Genomic DNA, 18,970 nt, shown 5'->3' with positions numbered 1-18,970 from the left:
AACTGTATCAAATCCGTCTACCGCCTAAGAAAACTCCTACACTGAGTACTCAGCAGTCACCTGCTCTCAGCACCTGGACCAGGGAACATCGCAGAAGAGAGGACTAGAAGAATGTAAGGTGGGGAGAAGTGTTATGGAATACTGACCGCTGGATATGACAGGGCTGTTGCAATTATGAGCAGAAGCAACTGTGGCTACCTGCGCAAGACCTACAGACACAGCAAGATATTGAAGTAAGAGAGGGATTGATTAGGAAGAGGAAAAGGGTCAGCGGGAGTTGAAGGGCAGTAAGAGCGGGTACCGGGGACTATGGTCACAATATAAGGTATACATGCATGAAATAGAAAAAAAAAATACATTTCAAAAACAAATTCCTGCATTGTAGGCAGTAGTCCAGCTGATCAGCCCGTGGCCTTCTTGCATCATACTCAATAAACTGTTTTTCCTTACAAAAGTTAAAAAAAATCCAAGACAGGAGGAGGCAGAAGGTCCGCGCCTGGCTCCGCCCCCAAGCCAGCCATCGGACAGCCCCGCCCCCTAGGAGGAGGAGGCGGAGGCGGAGGCGGGACTTCCTCGCCGCAGGGCAGCTGCTTCCGGCAGAGTCCGGAAGAGAGTGCAGGGCGGGAGGGGGGCGGAGCCAGTGCGGCGGCGCCCAATCGGGACGAAGTCTGGGCTGGCCCGGGCTCTCGTGGGCTCACTCGCTCTAGGGAACCGGCACCATGGCGTCGGGCTGCAAGATCGGCCCGTCCATCCTCAACAGCGACCTGGCCAACCTGGGGGCCGAGTGCCTGCGCATGCTGGACTCGGGGGCCGACTACCTGCACCTGGATGTAATGGACGGGTAACTCCGCGGGGCTCGGGGCGGGCTGGCCGCGGCGGGTCGCGTCGCTGCACCTTCAGCGAGCGCCTGTTGGGTGCACGGCGCCCCCTTTGCGACGGGCGGCCTGGCCGCCACGGCGCCGGCGCTGCTGAGGGCACCGAGCCGGTCCTGGCTGCCTTCCGGGGGATGGGGGTGAGGGTGGGGGGCGCCCAGGCTCCCCCCCCAGTCCTTCCCCGCCCCCAGTCACCTGTGGTCCGAGGACCCGGAAGCCACCTTCAGTATTGAGGACATGTCTCTTTCCTGAGCTCGTAGGGAAACTGAGGCCCAGCGGGACAGGCACGGCTTGTCCAAACTCAGCTAACTAGTTAGTCTCCGTGGCCAAAGCTGGGCGACCAGGCTGGTCCCCCCCACCCCCCGGTGTGACGAGCTTGACACCTGGCTCTGATTCCTAAGTTCGACCACTTGCGGATTCGTTTTAGATAAAGCCGCCTCGGCCCTCGCTGAGGTTCGGTGGCAGGGTCTGGAAAATGGAAGTGTTATTGATAATAGAACGCTTCCGCGTCCTTGGGGGAGAAAATGAACTGAGCGAGTCCAGTGCCTGACATGTCACAGATTCTCTACAGTTGTTAGCTGGATCGAATAACCATTCGAAGTCTGATTTTCCTGTCCTGTTTTCTCTTCAGGCACCCTGCTCTTCAGGGAGGTCAGTTTTTTTTTTTTGTAAGTAATTTTTTAAGCACCGTAGTGATAGCTTATAATGCTCAGAATCAGGGTCCAAGTTTCCTACATTGGTTATAAAGTGAGTAAATAAACCTAGACCCAAAGGAGGCCGTAAGACTTGCTCAAGATTACAGAAGATTGTGACAGACTTGGAACTTGAGTCTTCTTGGCTGTGACTACCGTTTCCCGCCGGAAGTTCCGCATAGGATTATACAAGTCTTGGGTTGAGATAGAAAAATAAATTTATTTCAAATAAGTAAAATTTGTTTGCCCTCCTCAGTCGCATTGGCAAATATGTGTTAGTTCCCAGAGGTTAGTTTGTTTCTTGTTGGGGGTTGCTGTTCATTTTGTTTTTGAGACAAAGTCTATGTAAATCAAACTGGCCTCAAGCACAGAATCTTGCCTCGGCTTCCCCAAATGCTAGGATTACAGGCACATGCCATCACACTCAGAAGCCCCTTTTCTTTTTAATGTCACTGGCTACTCTGTAGCAGTTTTTCTCCTTGTGCTCTGTGCGGTGAAATGTCTTGTTTCTCTTAACACTTACTGAAAGCCCTTGACTAAATAAAGTGTACACCATAGAGGTAGTAGCTATATTTTTGGTGCCTGAGAAAACTTAGGGGTCCCAGCATGGAACAGGCTACGCGTGTAACTGTGAGTGTGTTTATCCAGAATGAATGAATGGAGATCATTTCTTTCAGTTTGCTAATAGGGATATTGGAGAGCAGTACTTAGAAGCACTTGACTTTCTGTTCTGGTGCTTTTTTTTTTTTTTTTTAACTTATTTTAAAAATCCTTTTATTATTTGAGATTATATATAATATAATTAAATAGTTTCCCCCTTCCCTTTCCTCCCTCTAAACCCTCCCATTACTACCTCCTTTCTCTTTTTCAAATCCATGGCCTCTTTTTAAATTAATTGTTATTGCACGCACACACACATGCACACATAGATATTCCTGAATCCATAAACGAGACCTGCTCGATCTGTCTAATGTTCCTTGTGTATATATTTTCACAGCTGGCCATTTGGTATTGGGTAAGACTGTGTCTCCTGCTCTCAGCATTCCTTAGTTTTCTAGTTCTTTGTGTAGGGCTGGAACCTGTGGGCTGATCAGGTACTTTTTGAGGTTAATGTTTTGTCAATGAAGAGTAAGGTGCAGTACCATGTTTCATAGCAAAAAAAAAAAAAAAAAAAAGAGGTGGAACCAAGGTAGAAGCCATGTAACTGTCTCAAAAATAGTTATATAGCTTTCAGTGAGTCCTGGAATATTTTATATTTGTATTATTTTCTCTCTCTCCTGAAGTACTGAGAGCAGGGTCTGTCTGTCTTGCTCACCTTGGTATCTGAAGTAAAGCTGTGTACAGCCATGTTATCATTGCTTAGTAATAGTAGGAAGGATCTCTAAGAATTACCTTTGCCCCTCCCAGCAGATCCCCTGCCTCTATGGCAGACTTAAGTTTAGTAAATAAGGCAATTTTTTTATTTTTAAATGGTTCTGCTTTTTCTGAGAAGCACTGGCTTGGAAAACCTAAATTCTTCATGTACAATTTTTACGCCTTTCAATCTTTGCCTACTTTTTTTTTTTTTTTTTTTTTGTATGAAGTAAAAGCTGTTTCTATTCATCATTTACAAAAGAGGAAACCAGATTAGGGAAGTACAGCTTCTTTCCCATCGTCCTGCTGGAGCAGACAAAACCTGATGGGGATGGTGTCAGTCACTTCCTTAGCCATGTGGTGCACCGTTTCCAGGACAACGGTACAAAAGTGAGCTGTGGGATCCCTTTACAAAGGTGGCCGGCCTCAAAATATTTCCCTCCCGTCTCTACTTCATCCCCCAGTTTTCTTTCCTGCTTAAAACTGAATTTATCTAGAAAGTAAAAAACTGGGTTGGGAAACACTAGGTGGCCAGACACAAGTATGGTTCAGTATCTAAAATAAAAGGCAGATTTATTTTCTGCAAAAACATTTTGAGGAAAATACAAAGCACATCATGACAAGATGGTGGCTGGAACGGGTTGATCCCAACTGTGGGAGCAGAGCAAATATCTATTTCCAAATCAGTCATCAGGATTTTAAATTGGGGAGATGTCAGATGAATACTGCATTTCTGACTTTGGGGCCTGGGCCATCGTGGGGGATATCAAAGCTTTGGCATTCGTGTTCTGTTTTCTGACAAGGCCGTGATGGGCTGGAGTGGAGTGAGGCAAGCGCCCTTAACCAGTTACACATTTATTTGTGTACTGCGCCCTACCCTCTCCATCCCGTCTCGTCTGCTCAGTTTTGTTTCTTAACTTTGCCAACTGCAGCCGGCCAGTGGCTCTGATTCCTGATTCACAGGAAGATTGTATTCTGCTTCCAGACATTTTGTACCGACCTTAATCCTCTTACCATTTTGTTTGTTGATCTGTCCGCAGTGGACTGCATTCCAGTTATAACTTAGTAAAGGTTAGCACTGGTGAGGGAACGTGGTGAGAGGAAACTTATATCCCTGCATTACCACAGCTGTAGCTTAACTGCGGCAAGCCTCTGGTTCCTGAGAGGCGGACTCCTTTGTTGAAGTTCCTTTCAGACTTTACTCCAAAGGGCTGCATTCAAGGACGGAAATGTCAAAATGAAATCAAGATGAAGCTCACTTTTCTGGTGAATTCCTTTTCTTGAGAGTGAACTTATTTAGATTTTCCCAGTCCAGTAAGAAATCTTTGAGACATTTGATAAAAATTCATGTTCTTAAGTCTTTGGAATCTCAATAGCCCTCATGAAGAAGCTGACAATCCCTTGATAGTTGGTGTTGTCAGGCGATTCTAAGACACCTGACTTCATGCCTGGGTTTTTGTCCTTTTGGGGTTATGGCCTAGTGACAGCCGTTAGTGTCTTTTGAGAATATTGATGCATTTTGTGCTCTCAGTAAACTTAGTGAACCCAGTTCATTTAATTCATCAACAGGAACACAAATTGCTCACATAAGTTGAGCGTCAGTTTTTCTGTTTTATGCTCGTGTTTCTCAAGTAGATTTGTGTTTCCGTCTCAGCTCCTCAGCCTGTCTTTTGTCACTGTTTGTTTTCGTAACAAATGAGACCTAAATTTGAGCAAACAGATTTTCATGGCCACACAGAAAATGGAAAGAACAGTATATGCAATTAGAGACTTCGTCTAAAGTTGTGGACTAGTCAGCCTGCTTACTGCCCCTTATTTCTAGTGTAAGAAATGGTCACAGTGTGTCATCGAGTGTTGAGAGTGATTGCCCTTAGGCAGGCAGTAGAATAATCTTCTAAATACCAGAAGTGGAACCTCAGGGATCTGGTGGTTAGAGAACTTATCCACACTGGTCCACTTGTTCTGTCCTGCTCAGGGGTGGCCTGCATGAGTTCCTGCCCTCTCCCCGCGACAGTTGTTCTAGCTGCCATTGTACCGGCAGGTGAACACAGGAGACTGGACTTTGTAGTGTGCGTTAACTCCTGCCTTCAGCACTTAGTGGTTCTGTGACATGGGCCGCGTTCCCTCACCTGTGGACACAGGCGCTGCCTGTCTCCCAGGGGTGTCAGATAGAAAGGTGAATGCATGGAAGGGTTTGGAACTTATCCCTAGACGAAGTTTTTTATGAGCACTTACCTGTCATCCAAACTCACAGCTGTAACCATGGCTCTACTGTCTGTTAACACCCCCAACACACCCATCTAATCAGTTGTTGACAGATACTCTCAGTTTTGCCTGTCTTTGTCATTTTTGCCAATTCTTAGTATTAACCTGTGGTGGTTGGACTGAAAATGGCCCCCAGAGACTCAAAGGGAGTGGCATCTTTGGAGGTGTGGCCTTTTTGGAGGAAGTGTGTCACAGGGTTTGAGGTTTCAGAAGTTCAAGCCAGGCCCAGTGGCACTTTCTCAGCTTTAGAACTCTCAGCTGCTTCCCCAGCACTCAGGAGGCAGAGCCAGGCGGATCTCTGTGAGTTCGAGGCCAGCCTGGGCTACAGAGTGAGAACCAGGAAAGGCACCAAAACTACACAGAGAAACCCTGTCTCGAAAACAACAACAACAACAAAAAGGGGCGCCATGGTCATGGTGTCTATTCACAGCAATAATACCTAACTAAGACAACACCTCCTCCTTCCTTCTTGCAACTTATCGCCTGGTCCATCTTCATGCTTTTATTGTCTATGTTTTATTACTTGCTCCTTGCCCTACTATCCATCCCACTTGATATTTACAGTGCAATAAACTCCAGACACCTGCGTGTAGCATTGGACACCCTTAATCTGATAGAGGCCACACCTGCTTTGATCAACAGCCTTTCCTCCTTTGACCTAAACTTGCTTAGTTCTGCGTTCACTTCCTCTAAAGCCATTTCTGATCCTGTAAATCTCAGCATTCCTTAAGTCCTGTGATCTTCTAGTGTAGAATGCTACAGGATACTTGCTTTTATATTTATCTTTTGCTATTTTCTTTCTTCACATTTCTGTGGGCATTATTGTTTAGCTTTTCTCAAAGCCCACATTTCAGGAACATAGCACTGTTAGTTTCTTTCTTGCTAAGGTAGCTGTTGAGTGTGTGTGCCCCTCCGTGCACTTGTTCTGGGAGTTCCCCTCCTTCCATCCCATGTGAAGAGCTTTCTAGGCTAGTAGGTAGAGTGAGAGCAGGAAAGGGGTGCAGGTTGAGTTTCTCTCATCCACAATGCTCGTGACCAGAATTATCTCAATTTTGGGTTTCTATTTGGATTTCAGAATATTTGTGCATGCCATTAAGTTACTTTGGGGATGGGACACAGGTCTAAGTTCATGAAATTCATATATGTCTGATGAAACTTTACAGTTCTCTTTTTTTATTTTTTATTTTTGTTTTTTCAAGACGGGGTTTCTTTGTGTAGTTTTGGTGCCTGTCCTGGATCTCGTTCTGTAGACCAGGCTGGCCTCAAACTCACAGAGATCTGCCTGGCCATGCCTCCCGAGGAGGGCTGATATTAAAGGCATGAGCCACCACCACCTGGCCCTCTTTTTCTTTTTTGAGGCAGAATTTCTGTGTAGCTGAGGATGACCTTGAACTCCTGATCTTCTTCCAGCTCCCAGGTGTTGAGATTACCATGTGCACCACCACACCAATTTAACTGTCTTGTCTGTTGTGGCATCATATTGGTGCTCCAAAAGTCCCTAATTTTGTAGGATTTCAGATTAGGACTGCTTAACCTGCACTCTTTACAGTCTAGACTCTCCGATGACAAGCGTCACTTAAACTCACAGACCATTGACAAGAATTATCACAGGGCTGTCTTGGGTATACAGGCGGCTGGGGAGTGCTCAGTTGGCTTCCTGCTGATAACTGTCATGTAGCTGAGGATCTGTGGAGTTGTTGACACTCTCATTCATCTCCTGCTAGTGAGATGAATGATGGTTGAGATTGGAAACTCTTTGCCTATTTCTTTATAAAACACAGTACATGCTGCACCCAGTATAGGATGATCTACATGTTGGAAGGGGGTTTCCTAAATATTTAAATGAGCAGGAGATACAAAAGGAAGATGAACTAAGAAGGTTAAAGGTTAAGTGCTTTGGGGTTGGTATCGGGCTGACTTAATTTGAATTCTGTGCCACAGATTATTAACTGTATGAAAGATGTTAGTTATATTCTTCAAGCAGAATGTAAATAGTATCTATTTTATTAGTCTGAGGTATGAAGAACAATACAATATCTGTTGTGAACTAAGCTCTCAATATACTACTGTCTCCAAGAAGCATCAAGTTATTTTTTTTTCAGCACAGCTTTATAAAATTGCTTTTTTCAGTCTTTGCTCTTGCAAGAATTTTTTATTAATTAAATTTATTCATTTACATCCTGACCACAGTTCCCCTCCCTCCTCGCCTCCCATTTTCCTTCTCCCACCTTCCCTTCACCCCCTGAACCCACACCTACTCTGTTTCTGTTTAGAAAGGGGCAGACCTCCTCCCATGGGTATCAACAAGGCATGGCATATAAAGTTTCTATAGGACTAAGCTCCTCCTATTGTATTAAGGCTGAGCAAGACAACCCAGTATGAGGAATAGGTTCCTCTAAGCCAACCAAAGTGTTAGGGACATTCCCTGTTCCTACTGCTAGGTGTCCCACAAGTAGACCAGGCTACACAACTGTCACACTTATGTAGAGAGCCTAGGTCAGTCCCATGCAGGCTCCCTGGTTGTTGGTCCAGATTCTGTGAGCTCCAATGAGCCCAGTTAGTTGTTTCTGTGAGTTCCCTTTTGATGTCAGTGACCTGCCCTGGCTCAAACAATTCCTTCCTTCCTCTCTTCAGCATGATTTCCCGAGCTCAGCCCAGTGCTTGGCTGTGGGTCTCTGCATCTGTTTCTGTCAGTACTGGATGAAGGCTCTCTGATGACAATTGGGGTAGTCACCAATCTATGAGTATAGCAGAATACCATTAGGCATCATTATGTTAACATTTTTTGTTCTCCAGTTGTGTTTGGTTCTATCCTAGGTCTCTGGGTCATCCAGCCTCTGTGTCCTTGCACTCCAGGCCGTATGGGGGGGTGGGTTCTCTCCCATGGTATGGGTGTGAGGCTGACCCAGTCATTGGTTGGCCACTCCCACAATCTCCATGCTACCCTTATACCCCACCCCCACCCCATACACACACACACACACACACACACACACACACACACACACACATCCTATAGGCAGGACAGACTGTAGGTCAAAGGTTGTGTGGCTGGTACAGCATCCCAATCCCTCCACCAGAAGTCCCACCCACTGGTCACAGGAGGCCAGTTCAGGCTACCTATCCACCATTGCTAGGAGTCTTAGCTGGGGTCATCCTTGTAGATTCCTGGGAGTTCCTCTTGTATCAGGTTTCTACCTGACCTTGAAATGCCCCCTCTTTCCAGTCATCTCTTTCAGTACCCTCCACCTCCTTTTACCTCCCCCAACCCAATCCCTCATGTTCCCATATCCACCCAACCCTAGTCCACCCATGACATCTCTTCTGTTTCCCCTTTCCTGGGAGATCCATGCGTTCCCTCCTTGTTACCTGGTCTCTCTGGGTCTGTAGATTGTAGCATGGTTATCCTTTATTTTACAGCTAATATCCACTTATAAGTGAGTACCTACCCTGTTTGTTCCTTTGGGGTTTAGTTACCTCACTCAGGATGATTTTTTTCTAGTTCCATCCATTTGCCTTCAGATTTCCTGATGTCATTGTTTTTAACAACTGAGTAATACTCCATTGTGTAAATTTACCACATTTTCTTTATCCATTCATTGGTTGAGAGGCGTCTAGGTTGTTTCCAGGTTCTGGCTATTATGAATAGAGCTGCTGTGAACATAGTTGAGCAAGTGACCGTGTGGGATGATTGGGCTACTTTGTTAATAGCAGCTTTATTCATAATACCAAGGGTTTGTTGTCGTTGTTTTTAATGGTTAGTGTTTATAGGGTTTAAACAAACTGTCATTTAGTGTTCTGATTGGAGTGGATTAGCTGACTCAGGACACCTGTGTTAGAATCCTTTATTAACTAGTGTGTCACTTGAGCAAGTCAGAAATTGTCTTCTGTTATCTTTCCATTTGCCATGGTTATGAATTACAGAGTTGTCATTATGAAGATAAATGTGACAGCACACATTAATTGTACACCTGATCTTACCTGGTTATTTTTGCTTAACTTTGTCTAGTATTAAAAATGTTCAGGATTATATGGCAAAAAAAAAAATGCAATCCTAAACATTCCCTTGTTCGCTTGTCAAAATTCATATTGATAAATGCAGAAGTGAAATTGAAAATGTTTTCAGAGTAAGATTTTATTTATTTATTTTTTTGTCTTGTAGGCATTTTGTTCCCAATATCACTTTTGGTCATCCTGTGGTTGAAAGCCTCCGAAAGCAGTTAGGCCAGGACCCTTTCTTTGGTAAGTGGGTTGCTAAACATTTAAAACTGACAAGATTGCTTAAATAAAGGAAAAAGAGATCAAGTTCATCCTGCCCCTTCTCCTGTTTCTTACTGTGGTGGGCATTCATTAGCTTGATCTTAGCAATCCAACACCCTTCTCCTTTCCCAGGGCTGTGAACCTGATTCTGCCTGGGAAACTCTTCTGCTGAGCGCCTCACTGTCAGTCTTCAGGTCACTTGTCATCTCTTTAGAGAGGCCTTTCTAAGCACCTCCTCCAAACTCACTTTATCCACTTCTCAGTCTGTTCTTAGACTGATTATAAGATCCATGAAGGTAGGGCTAGAACTCAACTCGTGATTTTCCTTATAATTTATTTATAAATGTATATTTGTTGTTTATCATATATGTTTATATTGCAATATATAATTTATTTGTTTGGCTGTTTTGCCTGCAGGTATGTGTGTGTAGTGCCCTCAGAGGGCGTTGGATTCTTTGGAATTAGAGTTACAGAAGATTGTGAGCCACCGTGTGGGTGCTGGGAACTGAACCAAGTCCTCTGGAAGACCAGCTCATGCTCTTAACTGCTGAGTCCTCTCTCCATCCCCAGCTTTTGGTTTTCTTAAGGCTAAACAGACATGATTACGTTTAGTATTAACGAGTAATTGACTTTATGATTTAACTAAGTAGTCCAGCAGCCAATTTATTTTTTTCAAATGTGGGCTTTTTGAAGATATGCTTCATTTCATGAAATACTAAATCTAAAGGGTTTTTTGTTTCTTTTGGAGGGGGGTTGTATTTTTGGTTTTTGTTGTTGTTGGTTTTTGGGTTTTTTTTTTGTTTTTGTTTTTTGTTTTTAGATCACTCCAACCTAGAAGTTATTGAACTGAAACAGATTCAAGTTCATAATATTATGTAACTTGTATAATTAACTAAAGCTTAAGTTTTTTTTTGCCAGTAGAACAATTTTATGAAGGAAGGACTCTAGCTGAAATGTTCAGTGTGCTAGCTCTAAAACCCATATTCAACTACGTATATTAAAATAAAAATTGAGGATCTCATTCCCAGCAGGCACATCACCGGCCTCAGTCGCCGTGTGTGTCTGTTGACTGTTCCCAGCAGTGCCCCACGGGCGTTCCTGCTGGTGCAGACTGTTACTCCCGCTTGTGCGGCCTCTCGCTAATGTGCCCAGCCTTTGGACATGCGGAGTTCATGTTACTGTCACCAGAGAAGGCCACACCTGAGAAGCGCATAGTTGAGTTACAAAAACGAGACAAAACCAAACAGCTCGTATAAAGTGAGTTTACAATTTTGTGTTGGTCTTATCCATAGCCATCCCTCACCTTATTCAGGCTGTGCTTGTACATACCCGTGAAAGGATTCATCCATTTTGAGAGGTTTAAAAAAAATGTGCATTATTACCTCATATCTATCAACATGTTCATCTTTTAAAATTTCATGTAGTTGAATATAATCTTGATGATGTTAAAAAATTTTTTTTGGAAAGGAGTTTTCAGAGTAAGTTTCTTCTTGAATCTGCTCCTGTTATATACCATGACTTTTTAAAATTAAATTTGTTATCCTGATTAAGAGAAATGATGAAATAAATTACACTATTCCTATATACAGTAGTCACACATCCCACTGCTCTGTCTTTCTCATTTTTTTTTTTTTTTTACATTTTTTTTGTTTCTCTCATGTTGACTCCTGTTCTCATTCCTCACTGTTTCCTCCATCTTCTATCATCAGTCTTGCCTCCTGTAACACTACTGCTACCACCAGATCCAGTCCACTTTTCCTTCTGGACATAGGCAGATATGGATCATGTATATATGTATATACATTTGCTAAGAAGTACTTTAGGAAATTTATTCAAAATAAGGATGAATATGCTTTGTTAATACTTGGGGTTTTGAGGCCTTTATTTTCTATCATTTGATTTGTTTTTGGATCTTAGGTGTTAGATAATTGATGAATGACTTCATTTTAAGAAGTAGACCAGGGTTAGAGGTGGTTCAGTGATGAAGAGCATTTTCTGCTCTTACAGAGGACCAGGGTTTGGTTCCGACACACACATCAGGTGGCTCACAACTACCTGTAACTCCCTCTTCTGGCTTCTGTGAGCACCGGTACTTTTGTGCAAATGCCCACACACAGAGACACATATATACATAATTAAAAGTAAAATCTTTAAAAATAAATGAGTAGTCTGTAAGTTGTATTTATAACCTCTAAGGTTCTGGTGTTTTGTTGGTTGAACTAGAGATCAGAACTTGGGCCTTGCACATGCCAATTCCACAGCCTTTTACTATTTTCAGAGTCATGTATTTGTGTGTGTGAATACATGTGGTACATGTGTGAATACATGTGATACAGTGACATGGTGTGCTTGTGGAGGGCAGGTCAAAGGACAGCATTTGCAAGTCATCTTATACCTTCCGCACTACTGAGGTAAGCTCTATCTGTCTTCCTGCACACTCCACTTAGCTGGCCTGAGAGCTTCCTGGATATTCTCTCCACCTCCTATCTCATTATAGGAGTCCTGGAACTCTAAATGGGACCCACTGCTGTATCAGCTTTTCATATGGGTTCCAGGATCAAACCCAGATTGTCAGGCTTCCATGGCTAGCACTTTTATCCACCATGCCATCTCCCTAGCCCCACTTTTAGTTTTGAGGCAGGGTCTCCCTAAGTTCCCCTAGCTGACTTAGAACTTCTGTGTCCCAGGCTGGCCTTGAACTTGGAATCCTCTTGTCTTAGCCACTGGAGATGTTTATATTACAGGTCTGTACCCGACAGCCCTGCTATTTAGAAAGCTCTCAACTATTCAGTCTTAGTTTTGAGTACAAAAAACATCTAAGAACTAAACTAACAAGAAAAGCCTTTATTATCTAAGGCAGTGCTCTGTACTGTAGGGAACCATGGAAATCCTCTTTAGCTCCTTTATGAGGTCAAAGCTATTTTCATAATACTGAGACATTATTTGTCATTGTCCATACTGGTGCTGCAAATCAACGGTAAGTTGTTTTTTTGGTGTCATAAGCAGTCAGTGGTGCAGTGGCATCAGATTCCTCCAATCAGGACTGTGCTTCACTCCTGTGTGTCTGTAGTATGTATCTTTGGTGAAGCAATTTAGAAATGTGTTTTAGTAAGTTTGTCTTGAATAATGTCTTGTTGATTTTCATGTGACAGAGTAGGAAGAACAAAGCATTTCTGCTGCATGTGTGATGACACTTTTCATTTGAGCAGGTGCTTTTCTCGGGCCAGAGACCTTGCACCATTGCTTGAACTGAACTGGCTGCCTTTTCCTAACACCAGTTTTTGCTTGGGGAAAAAAAAAACAATGACAGCTGACTTGTTTGTTTTAGAAAATGGCTGTTTTACAGACTTCTTTTTAACTAACAAAGTAAACTTGTCACTTCAAAGAAAATACCTTGTGTGTTGCCAAAGAGTTTGTAAGAAGAAACTAGAATTGAAAGCTTTGTGCACAACCACACCTAGAGAGGCTCCTTACCATATATCACAGGGCCGTTCCCATAAATACCTTGTAGATTGAGACATCGTAAGTCAAAAGTGCATTTAATATGAATAACCTCTAACCTTGACTGCTTCCACTGTGCCCAGAGTATTTAGCTAGTTCACAGTTGGACAAAAACCACCTATGTTGTTATAAAGTGTTGATTGCCTCTTGTTATTTATTACCTGTATCTAGAAGATACTTCCTATACACAATACACATAGAACAAGGTGTTTGGGTTTTTTTGGCGGGGAGGATCTCATGTAACTCAGGCTGGCCTTGAACTAATTTTTTTTGCCCTGTTCCTTGAGACAGGGTTTCTCTGTGTAACAGTCCTAGCTGTCCTGCAACTCGCTTTGTAGACCAGGCTAGCCTCAAACTTACAGAGATCTGCCTGCCTCTGCCTCCCAAATGCTGAGATTAAAGGTTTGCACCACCAAGGCCTGGCTGGCCTTGAACTCTTGACCCTCCGGATTCCACTCTAACATACTACAGGACCATGTATAAGACTGTGTCTGATGTGAGCAAGGCTTCTTAAACTTCTAGACTTGACTCCTAATCCCATGAGAAATTTTTACATAGCCCTGAGTATACAGATATATAAAATAAGCATATAAACCATACCTTTACTGGTAATAAGTCGTAAAGTAATTGATTTTAAAACAACTTTTTGGTATACATATAATTTTACCATTTATTAACAAATTTGCATACTAACAAGATGATGTGCTTGTTTTAAATAAGGAATATCTTGTCTGAATATTTGCTGCTGCAGGATATAGCATCATTAATGATTTTCTTACACATATCTGTGTTAAAAGCTTAACTTATAATTAAGCACAATATTTAGTAAGCAACAACTCATAATAAAAGAGAACAGGGCAGTGTACTGTAATTATGTGAGTGCAGTCTCTAAAGTTTTCTTATGTAATCCTTGCAGTAATGTGAGATGATGCTCAAAGGAAGAATTTATGACTTGTACACTTGCCATCATAATGACACTTGTGCTGTGTTACTGATGGCAAGTAAAAAATAGAGGTCATCAGGATAACCCAGGGGGTAAAAGTGCTTTTTATGGAGGCTTGGCAACCTGAGTTCTAACTCCTTTTCCCATTGTGGGAAGGGAAAATCAGATTCCCAACAGTTGATCTCTGACCTCCACGTGTATACCATGGCATGCACACACCTGTACTTACTCATCTGTCATGCATACACATACACACACACACACACACACACACACACACACACACACACACACACACACACACTAATAAAGATTTTATAGAAATAGGATAACTCAATCATAAGCACTGTGATACCAGGACATTGGGTGTGATCACTTCAGCCAGCTGCCAAGTTGTGAATGGGTAGTTTATGGTGTGTGTACTCCAGTCAGAGGGATGACTCAAAGAGCAAGTTGGTGTGGGGTACACAATATAAAACTTAACAAGTGTTCATTTCTGGAACTTCTGTCTAGCATTTTTAAACCACAGATGACACAAGAAAACCTCCAGAAGGAAGCTGCACTAACTAAACTGTGCAAAACAGAGGTCTTCTGTAATTTCTGTTAGTATTTCATGTGTTAGTTAGTACTCTGAAATGTCTAATGCACATAACACCTGTACATTTAGCAATATCAGCCAGAGTGTGCTAGGATCTGTCTGAGGACTGCTGATCTTACGTGAGGTTTTTACCTATTAACATGTTTTTATTTGTTTGTTATTGTTAGTCTAGAAATACATACTGTAATGCTGGTATTATTGCCTAACTCTTTTTCAAAGCGCTTGACTTTTGTAATTTTAGTTAAGTTATGAAATGTTAGAATTTATTTTTAAAATACAGCATAGCAAGGCCAGAAATATACTTCCTCTGACGAAAATCAAACACTCATACTCTCCACACTGCACTGCACAGAATTGGTCACAAGGTTATCTTGTGGTCCAGCCTCTTTGAGAGGCCCTTTCCTCATGAGACACTTTCAGGTTGAAGAACTTGAAGCAGACCATGCCTGTGTTCTGCTTACTGTGTTGTGTACATCCAGCTTCAGGCTTCCACCCTCCCTCACCAGCCTGCCGTCTGTCTCCTCTGTCTCCTCTGTCACTCCATACACTGCAGCTCTGCCCTCCTATGTGCTGAGGCCAAGTCTTGGTTCGGCGCCGTTTCTTTTCCTCTCCCCTTCTAGGTGGCTGTGCCTCCAGAGCCTGACTGCCTGGGTTACCGTCACTTCACTGAAACCTGCGTTTCCCCACCGCCTTAGGCTAAATCCAGCAGCCTGCAGAGCTCGGCCACCTTCCTCACTGCCTCTTTCTCAGACATCACGTCCTCCGCAGCTGGCATTAGCTACTCACCCTAGTTTGTATTTTATCATTTGTGCCGCCGTGAAAGTTCAGGAAGGTTGCTAAAGGAGCACGTGGAGAAAATCACGTTTAGCTTTCTGAAAGAGAACAGGCTACATAGGTAGTGTGACCCCTTTCAGCCATTAAAAGTGGCATTTCCTGGACTCACACCTCAGTTTCCTGGTTTGTTCTCATTACTTTTTATATATAGCAGCATGTGCTTTTTGTGGAAAAACTATTTCATAAGTAAATATAACCAAATTGTATCTTTAGGATGAAGACTATCTATACCAAAGTATAACTGATCATTTTGTGATGCCAGAATAATTTATATAAATAATGACCAAAACAAAACAAAACAAAAAACCCTATAGGCTGACTTTATCCCATGTGCTGGGTATTCCTCTCAGTAATGAACAGAAAATGTCTTTTCTTCTCAGATATGCACATGATGGTGTCTAGGCCAGAACAGTGGGTAAAGCCAATGGCCGTGGCAGGTGCTAATCAATATACCTTTCATCTTGAGGCAACGGAGAACCCGGGGGCTTTGATTAAAGACATCCGGGAGAATGGGATGAAGGTAAGTTGATGATAAGAGTTATGTTTTACACCAGTTCTTGTCAAAGTTTGAAAGATAGGTGGGGGAAAAAATGATAGGAAAAGGACTGGACGTGGGCAGCTGGGAGTCCAGAGTTAAGTATAAAATGTTTGTAAGATAGATTCTGCCTATGTTTCTGAAGGTCACTCACTGCCTTGGAATCATTCACATTTAATGACCATGTTATCGTTAAAAACAAACGAAAAACCAGTGCTGGGACCCTTTCTGGCCTGAATGTGTCACTGAGAGGGGGAAGTGGATACACAGAGTCCAACCCCTGAAAAAGAAGCTATTTGTAATTGATACCCACTGGGAAGGAAAAAATCAGTTTTCTACAGTGGAGTTTTACTGAGTCTATCGGCCATACTCTAGGGCAGGCCCAGTCTCCAGGAGTAGTTGACCAATACAAAAAGAACTCCTTGTTTGTTTATTTTGGGGGCGGAATTGTTTTTTTGTCTCATTGTTTTGTTTGAATTTTGATTTTGTATATGTTTGCATGTGTTTGGTTTGGTTTGGTTTCATTTATTTTTTTTTTTTTTAAATAGGGTTTCTCTGTGTAGTTCCTGTCCTGGAACTCACTCAGTAGACCAGGCTGGCCCCGAACCCAGGGATCTACCTGCCTCTGCCTCTCGAGTGCTGGGATTAAAAAATTAAATTAAAAATTTAAAAAATATGTATTAAAAAAATACAAATGTGCCACCACCACTAGGCACATGTGTATCTTTTTAAGAGAGAGCAGGAGAGAATATAAAGTTGGGTGGATAGGGAGGATCTGGGAGGAGTTGAGGGCATGATCAAAATATATTGTAAGAAAAATATTTTAAAGTAAAAATCAAAAAATAAGGTAGCAAAAATAAATACAAGTCAAACAAACAAACAAACAAAAAAGAAAAACTGATGTTGTACTCCGGATATTTGCGTACTGTTTTGTGAGTTGGTTTTTTAAACTTGGCCACAATATACAATAGGGAAATGATGTGATTTAGCATTTGTGTGTTACAGGTCGGCCTTGCCATCAAGCCAGGAACGACAGTTGAATATTTGGCCCCATGGGCTAATCAAATAGATATGGCTTTGGTAATGACCGTAGAACCTGGGTTTGGAGGGCAAAAATTCATGGAAGATATGATGCCCAAGGTAAAAGAAATACTCTGTTCTGGGGTGAGGTTTCTACTATAGGTGTGTATTTAGTAGATGTGTCCTGCTTTGGAGGTGAGGGAACAGAGATGCCTTCAGATACTGTAAGACAGGATGATAGGTTTTAAAATAAAAGCTAATGTCCATATTGCAAATTTTTTAAGCTGCTATTTTTGTGACCTTGGGTCACTTGAGAATTTTCATTAGTCTTTGCAAAGCTATCACAAATTGATGTCATTTGCTAAACTTCTTTGATAAACATGATATGCTTCAGTCCATTGTAAGTGATCCCCAGTCATGTTGTGTGTACAGCTAAGCTCGGGGGAGTGCTGATGTTTTGTGTGCTTGGTTGTTTTCCCTTGCGTATGCACTGTGGGAGTCACTGTTTCTTCGTGTATGTCTAGGTTCACTGGTTGAGGACCCAGTTCCCAACTTTGGATATAGAGGTCGATGGTGGAGTAGGTCCTGACACTGTTCAGAAATGTGCGGAGGTGAGATTGCTCCTCAACTGTGACTAGGCCAGTTCCTGTAGGCGCAGTCTGCATGACAGTCCTATCTATCACCAAAGAATTGCTTGAGTTGAGTTTTTCTTCGGGAAAATATTTTTTGCTCAAACATAGGATTAGGAAAGTAAAGAACAAGTGAGTTTCTAAATTGATGATCACTGAGCATCGTCTATTAGATCCTGCTACGTTGTTTGGTTTTGAACTCTTCTGCGGTGCTGTTCCTGCTCAAATTAAGAGACATATTAATCAGTAGTCCTATAAACTCTAATTCCTGAAAGAATGTTATTGGAGATGTAAAACCCTGCTATCAGGTGACTGGGTCTCATTGGAGAGATTTCCTCACCGTGTGGTTTTCCAGCTTCTAACAATGGACTACACAGCAGATTGGCTTTCCCTCAGCTCAGATCCCAGGCCCAGAGCTGTATTTGGAGCTATCTCATTTGAGCTTTTTAGAGTGTTCCCTTTACCCCCCATTTCTTTGACTCCACATTTAAAAATGTTATCCAGGGAGAATTTTCTAAGGAACTGTAACCTAAGAAAGCATAAAGATACATTTTTACATTCTTTCTGACACAAAGTGACAGAAATGTTCCAGTGTTTTATGGCCAGCTTCTCATTTTCAGTCTCCTTTCAGACTTTCTTGAAACAAACAGACCCCTTAGGGTCTGGGGTCCTTGGTGTGCGTTAGGAAAAGCCTGACTGGAATAGAGATCTAAGAAGGCAAAGCCTCGTTTCTAAGTGTCAGCAGAGGTACTGTGTGGAGCTAGGACTAGTTTACGAAGCAGCAGTTCAGTGACTTGGTAGGCACATTTACAAGTAACTGTGGCCTCATTTATAAGCATTTTCCCTTCTTACCTCAGTGAATTAGAGTGCTACACTCAGCTTCTGGGGAAGCGCTGGCAGAGACAAGGGTGGAAAGGCTGCTCCAGGACTTCTGTGTTGGTTTCTTCCACGCTAACACACAGCCATGTACTTCTTGCAGGCAGGAGCTAACATGATTGTGTCTGGCAGTGCCATCATGAAGAGTGACGACCCCAGATCTGTTATCAACTTACTAAGAAATGTCTGTTCAGAAGCTGCTCAGAAACGTTCTCTTGATCGATGAAGCCACAGGAACCCGGGTTCTGCTCACGAAATCTTTTTTATTGGAAAAGAGGAATATTAACTACCAAATCACATTGAATCGAAGCAGTGCTGCATTCCAGTGATTAAATTCAATTGTGCAGGATGTTCAAGAGGTTAGAAATAACTACCTTTTTAGTGATGCCATTTAGAGATTAGCGTGGTGAAATATTCATGTTTATATTGGGAGAATGATTTTTGTAAAGAGTGAAAATATGGTTTAAGATTAGACAGAAATGTGTCTTAATGCCTAAAGAGGAAAATTAGCTACTATGAAAACCATTTTTCTGTATTTTTAAAAAGAATGTTCTGTTGTTTCTTGGTTTATCCCTAAAGCAAATGACAGCCA

General features: G+C 42.5%; 1 protein-coding gene across 3 annotated transcripts; it reads left to right on the top strand.

Moving 5' to 3' along the window:
* The first annotated feature begins 595 nt into the window (after window positions 1-595).
* Rpe (ribulose-5-phosphate-3-epimerase) lies at window positions 596-18,970 on the top strand. Of its 3 annotated transcripts, none has more exons than XM_006974966.4 (6): window positions 596-841; window positions 9,345-9,424; window positions 15,699-15,838; window positions 16,859-16,993; window positions 17,398-17,484; window positions 18,482-18,970. In XM_006974966.4, the coding sequence occupies exons 1-6, from the start codon at window positions 720-722 to the stop codon at window positions 18,602-18,604; spliced, it is 687 nt and encodes a 228-aa protein (XP_006975028.1). In that variant the 5' UTR covers window positions 596-719; the 3' UTR covers window positions 18,605-18,970. The 3 variants fall into 3 exon arrangements, with proteins under 3 accessions (XP_006975028.1, XP_076406313.1, XP_006975029.1); XM_006974967.4 differs by having other exon boundaries at window positions 619-830; XM_076550198.1 differs by lacking the exon at window positions 17,398-17,484.

This window comes from Peromyscus maniculatus, chromosome 13 (genome assembly GCF_049852395.1).
Source record: "Peromyscus maniculatus bairdii isolate BWxNUB_F1_BW_parent chromosome 13, HU_Pman_BW_mat_3.1, whole genome shotgun sequence".
In the NCBI taxonomy this organism is placed as follows: Eukaryota; Metazoa; Chordata; class Mammalia; order Rodentia; family Cricetidae; genus Peromyscus; species Peromyscus maniculatus.
Note: the sequence above shows the minus strand (reverse complement) of the source record. Positions and strands in the feature narration are given on the sequence as shown.